The sequence below is a fragment of the Hylobates moloch genome, unplaced genomic scaffold (assembly GCF_009828535.3).
Source record: "Hylobates moloch isolate HMO894 unplaced genomic scaffold, HMol_V3 SCAFFOLD_14, whole genome shotgun sequence".
NCBI lineage: Eukaryota > Metazoa > Chordata > Mammalia > Primates > Hylobatidae > Hylobates > Hylobates moloch.
In genome coordinates this window covers 61,668,159-61,683,512 of record NW_026652289.1, presented here as the reverse complement: position 1 = coordinate 61,683,512, position 15,354 = coordinate 61,668,159, and the positions used below count along the sequence as shown (strand labels likewise).

The 15,354-nt window shown below is 48.5% G+C and overlaps 1 protein-coding gene across 3 annotated transcripts in view; it reads left to right on the top strand.

Moving 5' to 3' along the window:
• Positions 1-408: 408 nt before the first annotated feature.
• The window catches only part of SMAD3 (SMAD family member 3), a 128,449-nt gene continuing 113,503 nt past the window's right edge, over positions 409-15,354 (top strand). The window contains exon 1 of one of the 3 annotated variants that reach the window (XM_032175740.2): positions 409-1,167. In XM_032175740.2, the coding sequence (XP_032031631.1) occupies positions 962-1,167 (206 nt within the window). In that variant the 5' untranslated portion in view covers positions 409-961. The remainder of the gene's footprint in view (positions 1,168-15,354) is intronic. The other 2 variants (XM_058427143.1, XM_058427140.1) reach the window with 2 other exon arrangements.

The window sequence follows — 15,354 nt, the reverse complement described above, 5'->3', positions numbered from 1 at the left end:
GGACGGCGCTTACTTGCTTCGAGTCCAACCCTCTCCGGCTCGCAACTCCAACCAAGCCGCCCGAGTGTGGACTCCGAGAGCGGACGCCACGGGCCGCGCTCAGCCCTCCCGCCCGAGGCTCCTCTCGCCGCGTTTCCCAGGACTTCCTCCCCGCGCCCGCCCGACTTCAGGTCGGGGCCGCGCAGGGTCCAGCGCGCACCAGCCAGGACTGCCGCCGCCCGGGTCGCCCACGTGGGCGTGCTGGGCGCGGGGTGGTGGCCGGCCGGCCGGCCGGGCGCCCTCCCCGGAGCAGGGGGCGGGCAGGGCGCCCGCGGGAGGAGGTGGCGGGGCGCGGGGGAGGAGGCGGGGAGCCCCGGCGGCGAGGGGGCGGTGACAGCACTTGGAAAGGAGGCTGCACGCGGATTTGCATGAAACACAGACTGGGAGCGGGCGGGAGCGGGAGCGCGGCGCACGCCCCGGGCCGGCCCAGCCAGCGAGCGAGCGAGCGGCGAGCCGGGAGGAGGAGGGTGGCGGGGCGGTGAGGCCGCAGAGGCGGAGGGATCTGCGCATCAAAGCTAGCGAGGCGAGCGAAGTTTGGACGGGGGTTGGACTTTCCTTCCCGGAGGCGGCACCCAAACAGCTACCCCGTGCGGAAACCCAAACTTCTGCTGCCACTTGGAGTCTCGCGGCCGCCGCCTCCGCCCCGCGTTCGGGGCCTTCCCGACCCGGCACTGCTGCCGTCCGCCCGCCCGGCCGCACTTCTCTTCGCCGTGGGAGCCGCTCCGGGCGCAGGGCCGCGCGCCGAGCCCCGCAGGCTGCAGCGCCGCGGCCCGGCTCGGCGCCCCGGCAACTTCGCCGAGAGTTGAGGCGAAGTTTGGGCGACCGTTGCAGGCCCCGGCCGAGCTCCCCTCTGCGCCCCCGGCGTGCCGTCGAGCCCAGCCCCGCCGGGGGCGCTCCTCGCCGCCCGCGCGCCCTCCCAGCCATGTCGTCCATCCTGCCTTTCACTCCCCCGATCGTGAAGCGCCTGCTGGGCTGGAAGAAGGGCGAGCAGAACGGGCAGGAGGAGAAATGGTGCGAGAAGGCGGTCAAGAGCCTGGTCAAGAAACTCAAGAAGACGGGGCAGCTGGACGAGCTGGAGAAGGCTATCACCACGCAGAACGTCAACACCAAGTGCATCACCATCCCCAGGTGGGGGCCCGCCCGGAGGACCCGGGGGCACGCCGGCCCAGCCCCCTGGCACTGCGGAGCCGACCCAGTGCGGCTGGAGATGGGAAGAGGGGGAGAGAGGGAGTGAGACTGTGTGGGTGCGTGTGTGTGAGAGTGGGAGAGCGCGGGCAGGAAGGGGGTGGGGGACCCCAAACAAAACCGTCTCTGATTTGCAAAGATAAGAGCCCGAGGCTTCCACGCGGCACTCTGGCTTCCAGACCTCACATTCCCTTTCCACCTCCGGGAGGGGAGAGCGGGTTGCTGCGGGACTCGGCCGCCCCCTCTCCGGGGAGCTGGGGCTGGAAGTTGAGGCCCGCTTTGTTCGGCTCCGCGGGCCGGAGCCCCTCCTCCGCCGCCGCCTCCCGCCCCCGCGGCCCGCGCTCGTGGAGGTGGTGGTGTCTTTGCGTTTCTTTTCTTCAGTCCGGTCTCCCCACTTTCCTCTACAGGAATGCGGTCCGTACAGCTGGGGCTGTGGGTGAGGAGCGGGAGCCTAGTGATTGACAGATTCCTTCTTCGTTCTTTCTTTGCCTTCGGGATTAGCATTTTTATCGAGTATTTTTAGACTCTGTTGTGCCAGTCTCCCGCCCCCTGAGCATGCACGCACTTTGGTTGCAGTGCAGTGCTTTGACTTCCAAATGGGAGAGACAAGTGGCAGAAAATAGGGTCTTCCCCCACATCCCACCCCCATCCCTACTCTTTTGCCCTCCTTTTGGTCCAAGAGATTCTGAATCCGTGCAGAACGAGGGAGAGGGGCAGGCTGCAGCCGGGCAGATAACAAAACACACCCCAAAGTGGGCCTCGCATCGGCCCTCGCATTCCTGTAGAGCCCTCCTTCCCAAAGCGCGCTGCCATCTGTCTGGATCTCCTTTATCCTTCCCGTTGCGCGCTAGCTAGGTCGGGCGGGAGCCCACAGATGGCTGATAGAAGGGGTCAGTGACTTCACTCCCCCAGGGCCTTCCTTAGCTTAGCTGTGCCTGGCTGGGAATTGGGCGTTGGGGGTACCTTGGCTTCCTGTCTCTACCTCTCAGCCTCCTTTGATTCTGAACCAAGGGAGAGAGCGTGTGTGTTGGGGACTGGCTGTTTTGGGGGTCCCAGGCTGCAGAGGAATGAGTAGAAAGCACCAGGGACTGTCAGCCGCAAAGGGACTGTCATCCCTGCCCCTGGGCCAGGGTGGACTCCATCCTTGGCCACCTGCTTGGGGCAGTTGTACAGGGGCTGCCAGGCGAGTCAGGCAGGCACAAAGCAACATCTGTCCACGGGAACCCAGGGCAGGCCTCCCCTGGAAATAAATGCCACATATGGTGGGAGTGCGGACTTAAATTTTTTTTTTTAACTGGGTGGATCCAGTCAATAAAGGGGGAGGGAAGGCGGTGTGCTGTCTGGGGAAGTCTCTGGGCGTGTGATCGGGAGCCAGAATTGACTTCAGAGGAGGTGGTGTGATGTGATGGTCAGAGAGACCTGGGATTTGGTTCCAACTCTGGTTCTTAATTCTTCTGTATTCCTTCCGTGGGGGTGGAGAGGGTAGAGTGGGTGAGTGTGCTACTTCTCTGTCTGGGGAGGGGTCTGCCAAACCTACCTTCTCCTTATCTGCCTCGGTGCATTGAAGACAATGCTTTATGTATTGAAACAGGAAAAAAAAAAGGGGGTATCAATTATAAAACAGGCAGCTGTGAAAAGTGTTTCACAGTTTACAAAGCACTTTCACATGGTTTTCTGAGGTCCTCAAAAAAAGACAGAAAGCAAGCAAGCAACCAGCCATGGAAAGTAGATAAGGTTGTTAGGCTTAAGATTATCACATTTTTAAAGCAGAGAAAACCTTAAAAGAGAGAGGTGAAAAGGCTTGAGTCATAGACATGGGGTTCTGACTGAATGTGCTCTTTCTGCTGCCCCATGCTGCTTTATACTTTGAAGATCCTGAATACATTCTTTGCTGAATGCTAAAGCTGTGTTAGCTTGGGGAGGGCCCTGTGGATCTCTGTATGTGCGGTTGCTTCTTTAATCTTTGGGCTGGTGATAGCTTGGCAGAGAGGCCTTGCTTTGCCTTGCTTTGGTAGGAGTTTGTCCTCTGTGGAGCCATACCTTTGGCCTGCCTTTTCCTCTTCCAAAGTCCTGCTGAGACTTTGGAAGCCTAAGACATGTGAACGCTTTGGATGGTTCTGAGAGTTCAAGCCAAGCTGCCCTGTGGCCTTCTCGTGACTTTGTTAGGACTGAGGCATCTTCTGCCTGCCTGGATAGGACTGAATGCAAAAGCAGATTTTTTTTTCATCTTTTTTCAGTTAGGGAAACCCAGTTGCTTGGGTGGATCCAGACAAAATGGATTTTCATCCTTGGATTTTGTGCCCACGCCTCTGGGTCACCTTGTGTCCCTTGGCAACAGCTGCTGCTGTTTTGGTCGTGGGCAGAAAACTAAAGGCCACGTCTTGGGGAGGTGGCTGGTTTGGCCCTATGCTGGTGATATCAATGTGTCTGCTAAGCCCCATAGATTGCAGTGTTGCTTGTCAAATTGCTTTCACCACAACTGCCTTTTAGTTTGGAAAGTAGAGAAAGGAAAATGTTTAACTTAGTCATTCCCCCTGTGTGTGGGGGGTTGGTCACTGGGTGCTTAAAAACACTCTGCAAGATCTGGACTCTGGGGTTTAAGGAGTCCTCAGTCTAAGGAGATTAAGCCAAGTGTGTTTTGGCTAATATATAATCATGAGCAGCAACAGCAACATTTGGCAATTAGAGCTGTATACTAGGGACTTTCAGTCCACAGGCTTGCTTCTCTGTGACACCAGCTCTGACTTGTTTCAATTATCAGGGGAGCTGGAGTGATACACACTTATCGACATAAAGAAGGTAAAAGAGATAGGTGCCGAGGAAGTGGTAAGAGCTTCATTTAGATACACCAACAAAGGGGCTGTCAGGATACTCTGAGGTCTGGCAGGATTGGCAGAATTTACACAAGTTTTATAACAGCCTCTCATGCCTCACTGCTTGAGTACCTGAGTAAAGCTGCAGGTATCCTCCTTGCCAGTTTATAAGAATGGAATCAAAGCATTTGCCACTGAATGAGAGTTGGTGTGTGAGCGTTATATGAGGAATGAGGAGCTCGGCACACTTAAAACTTAGTTTTCCGGTAGACACTGGTAGCTTGTACTTCCACCAGGGAATCCATGCCTTGGCCTCGTTGTTGGGAGCTAGACCAAGCTTAAAGCATTGCTTGTTTGGAAGGGAATTTGGGCTTTCTTGTGTCAGAGCACCCAGTCCAGTGGAAAATTGGAGAATTGAAGCAAACACTAGGTCTGACACACAGCATCTACTCCCTCCCTGTGAATCTGATCTTTTTTTGGAGACAGAGTGTTGCCTTGTTGCCCAGGCTGGAGCGCAGTGGCATGATCTTAGCTCACTGCAACCTCTGCCTCCCGGGTTCAAGCGATTCTCGTGCCTCAGCCTCCTGAGTAGCTGGGATTACAGGCGCCCACCACCACGCCCAGCTAATTTTTGTATTTTTAGTAGAGACGGGGTTTCACCATGTCGGTCAGGCTGGTCTTGAACTCCTGACCTTGTGATCCGCCCGCCTCAGCTTCCCAAAGTGCTGGGATTACAGGCGTGAGCCACCGCGCCCCACCGAATCTGATCTTTTACCGTAGCCTCCTCTTACTATCTCCTTGAATTTTGCCAGGGTACTCTCACTTTGAGAAAGGAAAAAGATCCTAATCTTCAACATGCCTTTTCCAGATTTCTGGGGATAGACCTATTACTAAGGCTGTAGAGGCCTCCCTCTTCTCTTGGCTGCAGTTCAGAGCACCATGCCCGTGTGGCCCATTGGAAACAAGCCCCCTTCCAGCTGCTAGGGAGGTAGTCCATTGTCTCTTTGCTCTTGTTAACTTTGATTAGGGGAGCTCCAGGTAGGGCCTGAGAAGAGGAGGTGCCTGCAGGACAATAGGTCGCTGATGAGGGATCTGACTCAGCTGCAGCTGAACCTAGGAGCCACTTGACGTTCCCTGGGAACATTTAGAACCTCGGAACATGCTGCTTGCACCTGGGAGTGGAATGTTTGCAGACAGCCCCTCTGTTGTTACAGGGCTGGATTTTGTTGATTTATTGATATTTATTGGACCCCTCCCGTGTCTGAGTCAATTTTTTAGGTACCAGAGGAGGATGTAGAGACAACGTTTGAAAAGTTCCCAGCCTGTGAGGAGCTTACACATCAGTAAGGGAAACATTAATAGGGCATTATCTGAGTATCTAACTGCTATCTCTTTCTCATTCCCAGCTACCAGCAGAAATATGAGATCTAGTATGGATGATTTTTGATGGGGGCGGGCGTTGATGTGCCTTTTAAATATTGTAGAATTCACTATGTTAGCAAATAAAATAATGACAGCATCTGTTTTCGCTGGAAAAAAACACAAAATTCAGGTCCTGTACCTACCGTTTTACTACCTGCAAGGATTTGGGAATCCACTTAAGTTTCACAGCTTTTATGTCCGCACCTGTCAAGTCAGGATGAGATAAGTCCTGTGGAAGTGTTTTGTGAACCAGAGAACTTGACAGGTATGTTACGTTTAGACTTCATCTGCATCATTCATTCATTATTGAATTATTCAGTCCTTTATTGAGCATGTACTACAATGACCACAGCAGGGTCCCCGTACTCAAAGAGCTCCCTGTCTAGAGCGGGAGACAGACTTACGCAAAGGTATAGGGCATAAGCTGCGGCTGAGGAATGTGCTAAGTGCCCAGCAATGTGGAAACAGAGTTAATTCTGTGGGAGGAGGTGTAGAGAGGAGAACCCATGAGAGGTGGACAACTAAGAAGGGGACAAGGGTTATCCAAAGGAAGCTTTTTGGACTGCAGTATGATGTTGGGAACTTTTTGGTACATGGGGATAGTTCCCTACGAGAATGAGGACCTCTTTATCCTCTTTTACTAAACTGAGTGCTGCTATAAATATGTTACCTTGTAACTGGCACTGAACGGTTAGTGACTTGGGAGCTATATTTTACTCCACTGTAAAGCATTTTCTCTTTGAAGTAAAAAGTAGTTTAGTACTGCAAACTGAAATTCAGGTTTCCTTGGTGGGAACAGGGACTTTAGATGTATCAGCTCAGAATATGACAGGCAGTGTTAATAAAAAGTGGACAACTTGGCTGGGCGCGGTGGCTCACACCTGTAATCCCAAGCACTTTGGGAGGCCGAGGCAGGCGGATCACGAGGTCAGGAGATCACAACCATTCTGGCTAACACAGTGAAACCCCGTCTCTACTAAAAATACAAAAAAATTAGCCGGGCGTAATGGCGGGCGCCTGTAGTCCCAGCTACTCGAGAGGCTGAGGCAGGAAAATGGCGTGAGCCCGGGAGGCGGAGCTTGCAGTGAGCCGCCATCACACCACTGCACTCCAGCCTGGGCGACAGAGCGAGACTCTGTCTCTAAATAAATAAATAAATAAATAAATGAAAAGTGGACAACTTGTAGATGGTTGTTTTGAAATTCAAAGCTTCTGTGTGACCTAGCTTCTCGTTTCTCTGGTTAACACTTGCTGAGAATAAATCCTAGACGCCTGAGTTTCTGAATGAACATAGGTGCTTTTAGTGGTATATTTTTTAAAAAGTCTTTGCAAGGGTGAAGTTTTAAATGACAATTTTAATAACAAAAAAGTCTATGAATACAGTCACACTTAATTCTGATGAGAAATGCAAGAAGATGAAATTGAAATAATTTGTTTCAAGCTTATCACATCAGGAATCCAATTAAATGAGTTAAAAAATAAATATTGGTTTAATAATGTAAACATGTGATTGCTGTATTATTATAATGGAATAAAATTAACACGATTTAATGAACTGAGCGACCATTAATTTTTACTTGTTAATTTATTAGGAGATTTTAATGCCATTTGATGCACAGTACAGCCATTATTCTGCGTGAGCTCCTTAATGAAATAAATAGGAAGGACCAAGCAGGGCTTGCTTCAAATTGAAATCAGCTTGCATTCCTGTTAACCTTATTCTCCCACCTTTATCCACCTCTCCTTCAGCTTCCTGTAATTGCAATTAAGTTCTCTAAGGTTGGGATGCAGCTTTCTTACTCAGCAAGTCTCATCAATAGTCCTAATTGACTTTTGCCATTTTCTCCTTTGCCATATTGACTGATTAAAACAAAAGCAAAACTTAAAGACTCCATTCCCTCCCCCAAATCCACATCTCATAGTGTTGGTTGGCTGGCAAGAGAACTGCCCAAGAAGGCTGCTCGTGATGGCAGCCTGCTGAATGTGCAGGGGATGGGAGTTCATCAGCCATGTGCACACGTGAATGGCTGGTGCAGTGTTGGATGGGACTAGCTCCTCCCTAAGGAGGGGTATGACCTTCTGTTGGCCTCTGACAAGTCCCTGAGCCATGGAGCCTTCAGTCTTCCCATCTTCAAGCACAGTGGTTCCTGGAAACAGTGGGAAGTTGCAATCCTAAGCCCACCCTACAGAAGTTTGGTTTCTATTTTTACTCTATTGTAAGTTTTAGAACCGAGACAATTCCAAGAGAACTTGTCCAGTTCATTTTTATGCCTTCCTTTAATGCCCTACCAGGTGCTAATTTCTGTGCCAGGTAATGCGGACAAAATAGTGAATAAGACAGATACTGTCCCTGGTGCCTTCTGTAGCTTCTAGTCCACTGGCTGTGAAACACAGGTTCTTTGGAGTTATAAGAATGCTGTATGTGTTCACTCTAGCTAATTTGTAAATACTGTTTTTTTGGTGCCAAACAAACCAAATCCTCCAAGCTCTGCAGTTTATCGACTTGACAAGGATCTCTCTCTGTGTCTTTCTCTTTCTCTCTGTATAACATTATCCTTTGTTTCGACTTAACAGTTTGAGAAATAAACAAATCTACAGCATACTATCCACTGTTGGTTATCTAAGGCCCTTCCTATAAACAGCAGCCTGCCACAGTGGGAACTGCTGTAGAATGTTTTGACAGACTCAGTTTAAAATGAAAACACAGTAGAAGCCTATTAATTAAGAAGTTTGGCTAATTCTGGACTAGGTGAAAGTTTGTTTAGCAGGCCTTTTTGCCCCATAAATGCTGTCAAAGAAAAATTAACAAACAAGAGTTTGGGGATTGTTTTGGAGGTAAGAGTCAGCAGACCTTGGTAGGTTTTAGACGTGGCTCTGTTTCTGATTAGCTGTGTGACCGGGACAAGTCACCTTCTTTGGGCCTCAGATGTTCTCAACTGGAAAATAGGCTAGATAAACTTTATTGGAGGGTCTTTCTAACTTGGAATTGATATTCATACAAGCATTTTATTTTATTTTATTTTATTTTTTGAGATGGAGTTTCGCTGTTGTTGCCCAGGCTGAAGTGCAATGGCGCGGTCTTGCCTCACTGCAACCTCCGCCTCCCAGGTTCAAGTGATTGTCCTGCCTCAGCCTTCTGAGTAGCTGGGATTACAGGCATGTGCCACCACACCCGGCTAATTTTGTATTTTTATCAGAGACCAGTTTCGCCATGTTGGCCAGGCTAGTCTCCAACTCCTGGCCTCAAGTGATCTGCCCGCCTCGGCCTCCCAAAGTGCTGGGATTCCAGGCTTGAGCCACCGCGCCCGGCCACATACAAACATTTTAGAAGCTCCCAGTTGCACCCATCTAGTTGATCAGTGAATGACAGATCTTTCTTAATTATTAGTGTTCCAAGACTCGATCAGCCTGGTGTCAATTAATTTACATAAGTAAAAATAATAAAATTGTAATTCAGCCTTTAATTTTGGTGATTTCCCTCCCTCTTCCTTACTCTGTGAGTCTAAGTCAGTGAAATTTAACTACAAAGGAACATGAAAATAATGCTAGGATGAAGACGTGGAGGCTGTGCCTCTTGAGATGCAGTGAACAGTTTTTCTTCTTTTGTTGCTATTTTTGACTATTCTAAGAACAGGAAGTTTACTTAAACTAATGACCACAGATGCCTAAAAATGGTTAAATGTAAGAGGTAGGCATTATAGAGGATACCTGTGGAAAATGTTTGCTCATATGTCAAAGTTTACCCAGGAAGCTTCCTTTATTTATTTCCAAGCATCTATATAAAGAAAGGCTGCACTTGATTGCGTAAGCATGAGCCTTTTGTTAGGCAGCGTGGATGTTGCAAGTTTAAACCCCAACTAGGAAATGAAAAGTGAGTTTCCTCCTAAATAGTTCTTTTTCAGTATCACATGGCTCTCCCAGCTTACATCTGGCAAGTTTTTCTCTTGAGTGCTTTGCCGGTAGTTTAGGACTCCAGTATTGTTTGTTTGTTTGTTTCTTTATCTCTCTCTCTCTCTTTCTTTTTTTGTTTTTTGAGACGGAGTCTTGCTGTGTCGCCCAGGCTGGAGTGCAGTGGCATGATCTCAGCTCACTGCAACCTTCGCCTCCCAGGTTCAAGCAGTTCTCCTGCCTCAGCCTCCCGTGTAGCTGGGACTACAGGCGCCCGCCACCACGCCCGGCTAATTTTTGTATTTTTAGTAGAGATAGGGTAGGACTCCAGTATTAAGAAACACTGTGTATGGTTTTGCCTTTGAAACCTACAGAGTTATGAATCTGGTCCCTTTTGCTGCTAAGTGTTGCATCACAAACTGCCAAGCCAAGTTGTAGCTCTGAGGTGTCACCATTTTTTTTTCTTTTCAACTGGACTTTTGAAAATAGTAATGCTTTTTGGGTGTGTGTTTTTTAAAGGTCTGTTTTTACGCTGTCACAGCTCAAAAATGCCAAAAGGCATTTTTTCCTTAAAAAATCACCTCTGGGCTAAGCCCAAATGTGGAGTAATGAATCCAGAAAGGACTTTTTGAGTAGTTACAAGTGGCTGAAAGCAGGCACTGGTGATGGAAATTGGGTTTTTCCTTTTGCTTCAAATCTTCCTGGTTGTAAACTTTTTCTTAACTGTTATTGAAGTCAGACTCAAGGTGAGTCTAATTTCTCCCAGCCCATGGGAGGGCAGAGTGAATTACTGCTTGTTGTGCCACCCCTTTACATTTTGTGTGTGGCTGTTTGTCTCTACCCAAACAGGTTCTTCACATATTACCTGGGGAGCAGGAGAAGGGGAGGACAGGAAGAGCACAGTTGGGCAGAAAGAGCAAAGCCTCTCAAGTCTGACGGGTTTGGGTTTGAGTCTGACAGTTATTAGCCATGTGGTGACCTTGGGTACTTTGCTTCAACTTATCGAGCCCCATTTTCTGCATCTGTAAAATGAGGATGAAACTACTACCTACTTTATAGAAATCAACCCAAGTGGCCGGGCACGGTGGCTCATGCCTATAATCCCAGCACTTTGGGAGGCCAAGGTGGATGGATCGATCACCTGAGGTTACGAGTTCGAGACCAGCCTGACCAATATGGTGAAACCTCAGCTCTACTAAAAACACAAAAATTAGCGGGGCGTGATAGCCTGCGCCTGTAATTTCAGCTACTCAGGAGGCTGAGACAGGAGAATTGCTTGAACCAGGGAGCGGGAGCTTGCAGTGAGCCAAGATTGCACCATTGTACTCCAGCCTGGGCAACAGAGTGAGACTCCGTCTCAAAAAAAAAAAACCAAACCCAAGTAGATAAGATATATCAAGTACTTTGCCAGAATCGATCATAATACATAGTAGGTGCTTAGTAAACACTCGTTTTTCCTTTCCAAGGGGAAATTTGGCAGATGATGTCCGTCGACTCCAATAGGTGATCCCCTTCTCACCCCAACACGCTTGCTCACAGAGCATTCTCCTTTGGAGAGTCTCAGTTGATATAGTAAAAGGATCTACTTCAACACACACAGAGAACATACAGACATGCCACTTGTTGATGTAAGGCTTGGCAGATTATTGAAAGAGAAACAATTCATATTCTTAGATGGTTCTGCCCTCCCCCATCACCTTCTCTATCGTTATTTTTAAAAATTTGTTTGGTCGACTAAAAATAATAGTACTGAAAACAAACTTTGATGAATCAGGTCTCCTGGGGCGGGGGATGGGTAAGATCCTGAAGCAGAAACGCAGTGACTCACGCACCTGTCACTGATAGCTGCCCGTAAGTGCATGGAAGTGCATGATGTTTATTGTTGCTGGTGTTTTTTTTGGGGCCCAAGTTGGAATGCACTTCCGGCTCCCCCTCAAGTACTAGCTTACTGGTTAGGTTGGCTGTTGAGTGAGAATGGTCAGGTCCAGAAACTCATGGCTCAGAAATGACCCAGACGTGGTGGCTGTACCCTTGACTGCCCTCAGATACATGCAAGAGGGAGCTCACGCTTCAAGAGTCACGCTTTGGCCCTCCACCTGGCTGTGTTCCTCTTACTGGGGCAAGGAGACTGTAGGGCCAAGGGACAGGCCCATCTAGAGCCAGCACTTCCTTTTTCCAGATCATGCTCGGTGGCCTGGCCCTTCCAGTTCCCTGCACCGTGTCTTGAGCCTGTTTCCAAGTCCTGTGTGGGCCTCTTCCCCAGGTCTGTTACTTGAGGGCAGACTGTGTTGGCCATGGACAGCATGTGTACCTGTGGGCCCAGTGGCTAGGCAAGGGGTGCAGGGGCATGAAGGAATTGGCTAGAGCTTGGACTTGTGGCCTGGGGACTCTACATGGGTGTGCACAAGGCCCCTGAAAGTTATGGATGGTGCTAGGGGTGGGCTGAGATCTGGGGCTGGGTCTCTCTCAGCTTCCACATTCCATTGTGAAACCAAGAGGTCAGGGAATCCTAAACTCAAACCTGGACTTATTAAAAGTATTGGTCAAGGTAGGATGATGGAACACATTCTGTGTAACCGTTTGTTACCTTGATTTCTGTCTTTAAATACTGCATATGGTGTGTAGGCCTTCCTATATATTTTTGCTCTGTAGGGACAGGCATTTATTTATTTATTTATTTATTTATTTAGCATCTGCTCAGTTGCGTGGCCACAACTGAATCCCAGTCCAGGTGGCACCATTATATGGGTAGGATTTTGCAGTTGTTCACAGGAATTGATTTCCCTCACCCTCAACCCAGGCCAGAATGAATTTAATGCAGATGAGGGAGAAGGTGCTACATATTGTAGCTGCTCATTCAAGAAGTGGAGCAGCGAGCTGGAGCACTGAATGTGCATTCGTTTGCTGGAAATCTTTATATAGAGATGAAGTCGTGTCTCTGAACTGCTCAGAGGCAAAAAGGGACACCAGTAACCACAGTTATGGTGGGCCCGTGGAAGAGACACTATAGTGAAGGTCAAACAAAATATTTGGGAGCCTAGAGGAAGAGCAAGTCTATTTCTGGAGGTATCAGAAGGCTTCACAGAGGAGGCAATGCTCGAATGGGGCCTTGAAGGATGGATAGGAGTGTAGGAGTGGAATGGGAGGCAGCACAGAGCACAGACCAGACTGTGGAAGGGCCTGATGTCTAGGGAAGGCAGGACAGTTTAGGGTGGCCAGAGTGTGGATGAGGGAGTGGCCAGAGAGGAGTTGGAGAAGGATGTTGTCAAGGGCTTTGGTTTGCCAAACTTCGTACTTTGTGTTTGGACCTTGCTCTGTAAGTGTCCAGGAGATTTTAAAGCAGGGGAGTGGCACGGTGAAAGCCACTACTCTTACTGTTTCTTGTTTCATTTCCTCCTCTTACCCAGTGGCTGTTAACAGCAGGTTTTCTGCCCGAATTATCCAGGTCAGAGTCATAATCCCTTACAGTACCATGTGGACAGCTTTAGGCTATGTCTGGACCAGGTTGAAAATAGTGTTTTGTTCACTGTCAGGAGAGAAGACATGTTGTTGAGCCAGGAGGGCTCAGGGAGCCCAGGCGTTCAGGTAATTAGCCAGTGAGTCATGTCAGCCTTTTGATACGGATACCTTGGGAAACTAAGTGCGGTGTTGCTGGCCTCCATGCAGATGCCTGGTCTACCGAAGCACAGGCCTCCATATTAGATCTCGGCCTCTGCTGAGTCTTCCCTGTGCCTGACACAGTGCCTTCATATGGACCGTCTCTGGTCAGTGTTTTTAATTTCTTTGTTGATGATCATCAATCAAGGCCAGGCGTTCCAATTCCAGATCACACTGCAATCAGTGAAACTACCTAAATTCTGTACTGCAGACCCATAGCAGGATGTATGTTTATTGAAAACAGATTATATTCCTTAATGAGAGAGTAAAATAGCATGTTTAAATCAGTATTCTTCATTCATTTTATCGTTGAGAGATTGGGTATTATTTACCTCGCCTTTAGAGGGTCAGCTTGGTGGTGGTGGTGGTGGTAGTTTAAGTTGCTGGGTTTTTAAAAGATTGAGTTTCATGTCCAAGGACTGATTCTAGTTCATGGGCTGTTTTTGAAAACATTGCTAGAAACCTCTTACTGAAGCCAAGACCAGGGCAGCCTATTGCTGCGGAGTGCCCTGGGTTCAAATCCCTGCTACCCAGCTTACTGCGGTGGTGACTGTGGACACATTGTTTAACTTATTTGAGCCTCTTTTTCCTCATCAGAAAAATGGGAAAAACAATGACCTCCCTCAGGAGGGATGTTATTGAAGTTATTTATTTAAATCAGATTAGAATTATTTTAGATTAAAAGCTTCTTGCAAGCTGTGAAATGTTTTGCAATGTCACATATTATTATTATTATTATTTTTTTGAGATGGAGTTTTGCCCTTGTTGCCCAGGCTGGAGTGCAAAGGCGTGATCTTGGCTCACGGCAACCTCCGCTTCCTGGATTCAGGCGATTCTCCTGCCTCAGCCTCCCGAGTAGCTGGGATTACAGGCATGCACCACCATGCCTGGCTAATTTTGTATTTTTAATAAAGACAGGGTTTTTCTATGTTGGTCAGGCTGGTCTCGAACTCCCGACCTCAGGTGATCTGCCTGCGTCGGCCTCCCAAAGTGCTGGGATTACAGGCGAAAGCCACTGCGCCTCGCCCCCCGCATATTATTTCTTTATGGTGTAGAACTCACTAATACTGCTAAAAACCCTTTCAGACAGAGATGGGAGTAAAGGCTTCTAAGTTCATACCCAGATTTCCACAGAGACCTTAGAGACAATCATAAATATTGCACAAAATTATATTGGTATATGAGCTCAGGGCACACATGCTCTGGTGCCTTGTACTAGAAGCTTAGGTGAGCTGTTACTGTTGGCCATGTCCAAGCATTTGACTCAGAAGATGGTCGAGTCAGCAGTGTTGACTGTTAGCAAATCACCTAAGCCCACTCACATGGGGTGATCCTGGTACGTGCTGCCTGGACTGAGTGTCAACTGCATGCTGAGCGTATGCCAGAGGGGGTGATCTCCTTGATCTTATTTGCTTACCTACAGTACTCTGGGTACTTATGTATTTATGTTTACAGAGGAGGAGGCTGAAGCATTGAGGGGTCAATGGCAGAACAGGAATCTCAACTCTGGTCTCTGGTTCCTAGTTCTCTGCCCTCTACCCCATAGCCCCTCAAGAAAGGATGGCCATTCTTGTCCTCATTACAGAAAGCTATGACATTGCTATCATTATTCTCATTTGGTAAATGACAGAAACAAGGTTCAGATTACTTAGGTAAGTTGCTTTAGGTCTCAGGCTAAGGGCTGGAGCTGGATTTGCCACTGAAGCTCTACCCTTTCTAGAATCTAGGGTGACTACATAATTTATCAAACAAACCAAGACATTTCCAAGAGTGAAAAGGGGCAGCATTATTAATTATGGCCACTATTAATTACGGTGCTTGGCCATAAACCAGGACCATCCAGGCAAACCTGGGAAATAGTCACCCTGCCTCTGGTCTTGATACCTGACCAAGGTAATGGAGAATTAGATCCGCCAGCTCATGTGCGGTTGCTTAAGTGGAAGGGAATGTGCAAATTATGTCCTGCTATTCTAAGTGAAAGGACTTGCCCAAGGTCATGCCACAAGTTGGCAATATAATATTTTAAAACGGGACAAGATGTTAAAAACATGGTAAAGTTAGCACTAGAGCTTAATTAACTGGAGTAGGAGTTAGGGAACATTTGGCTCTGCTGATGTCTACTACTGAAGGGAAAGGAGGTGGAGGTCAAGGTCAGGTGTGTATGGAGCAGGTCGGGGTGGTGGTGGCAGGGCATTCACGTGGCTCTACTATATTGGCTCCATCAGGCCCTGTCCTTTTGAAGTCCGGGAGATGCCAACTAGGCCCAGTGCAACTTGGATGATATTTAATGGCCAAGAGCAGAGACTTCTGGGACCTGACTTTTCCTGCTCTCCACTTTACTTTAGCTCTG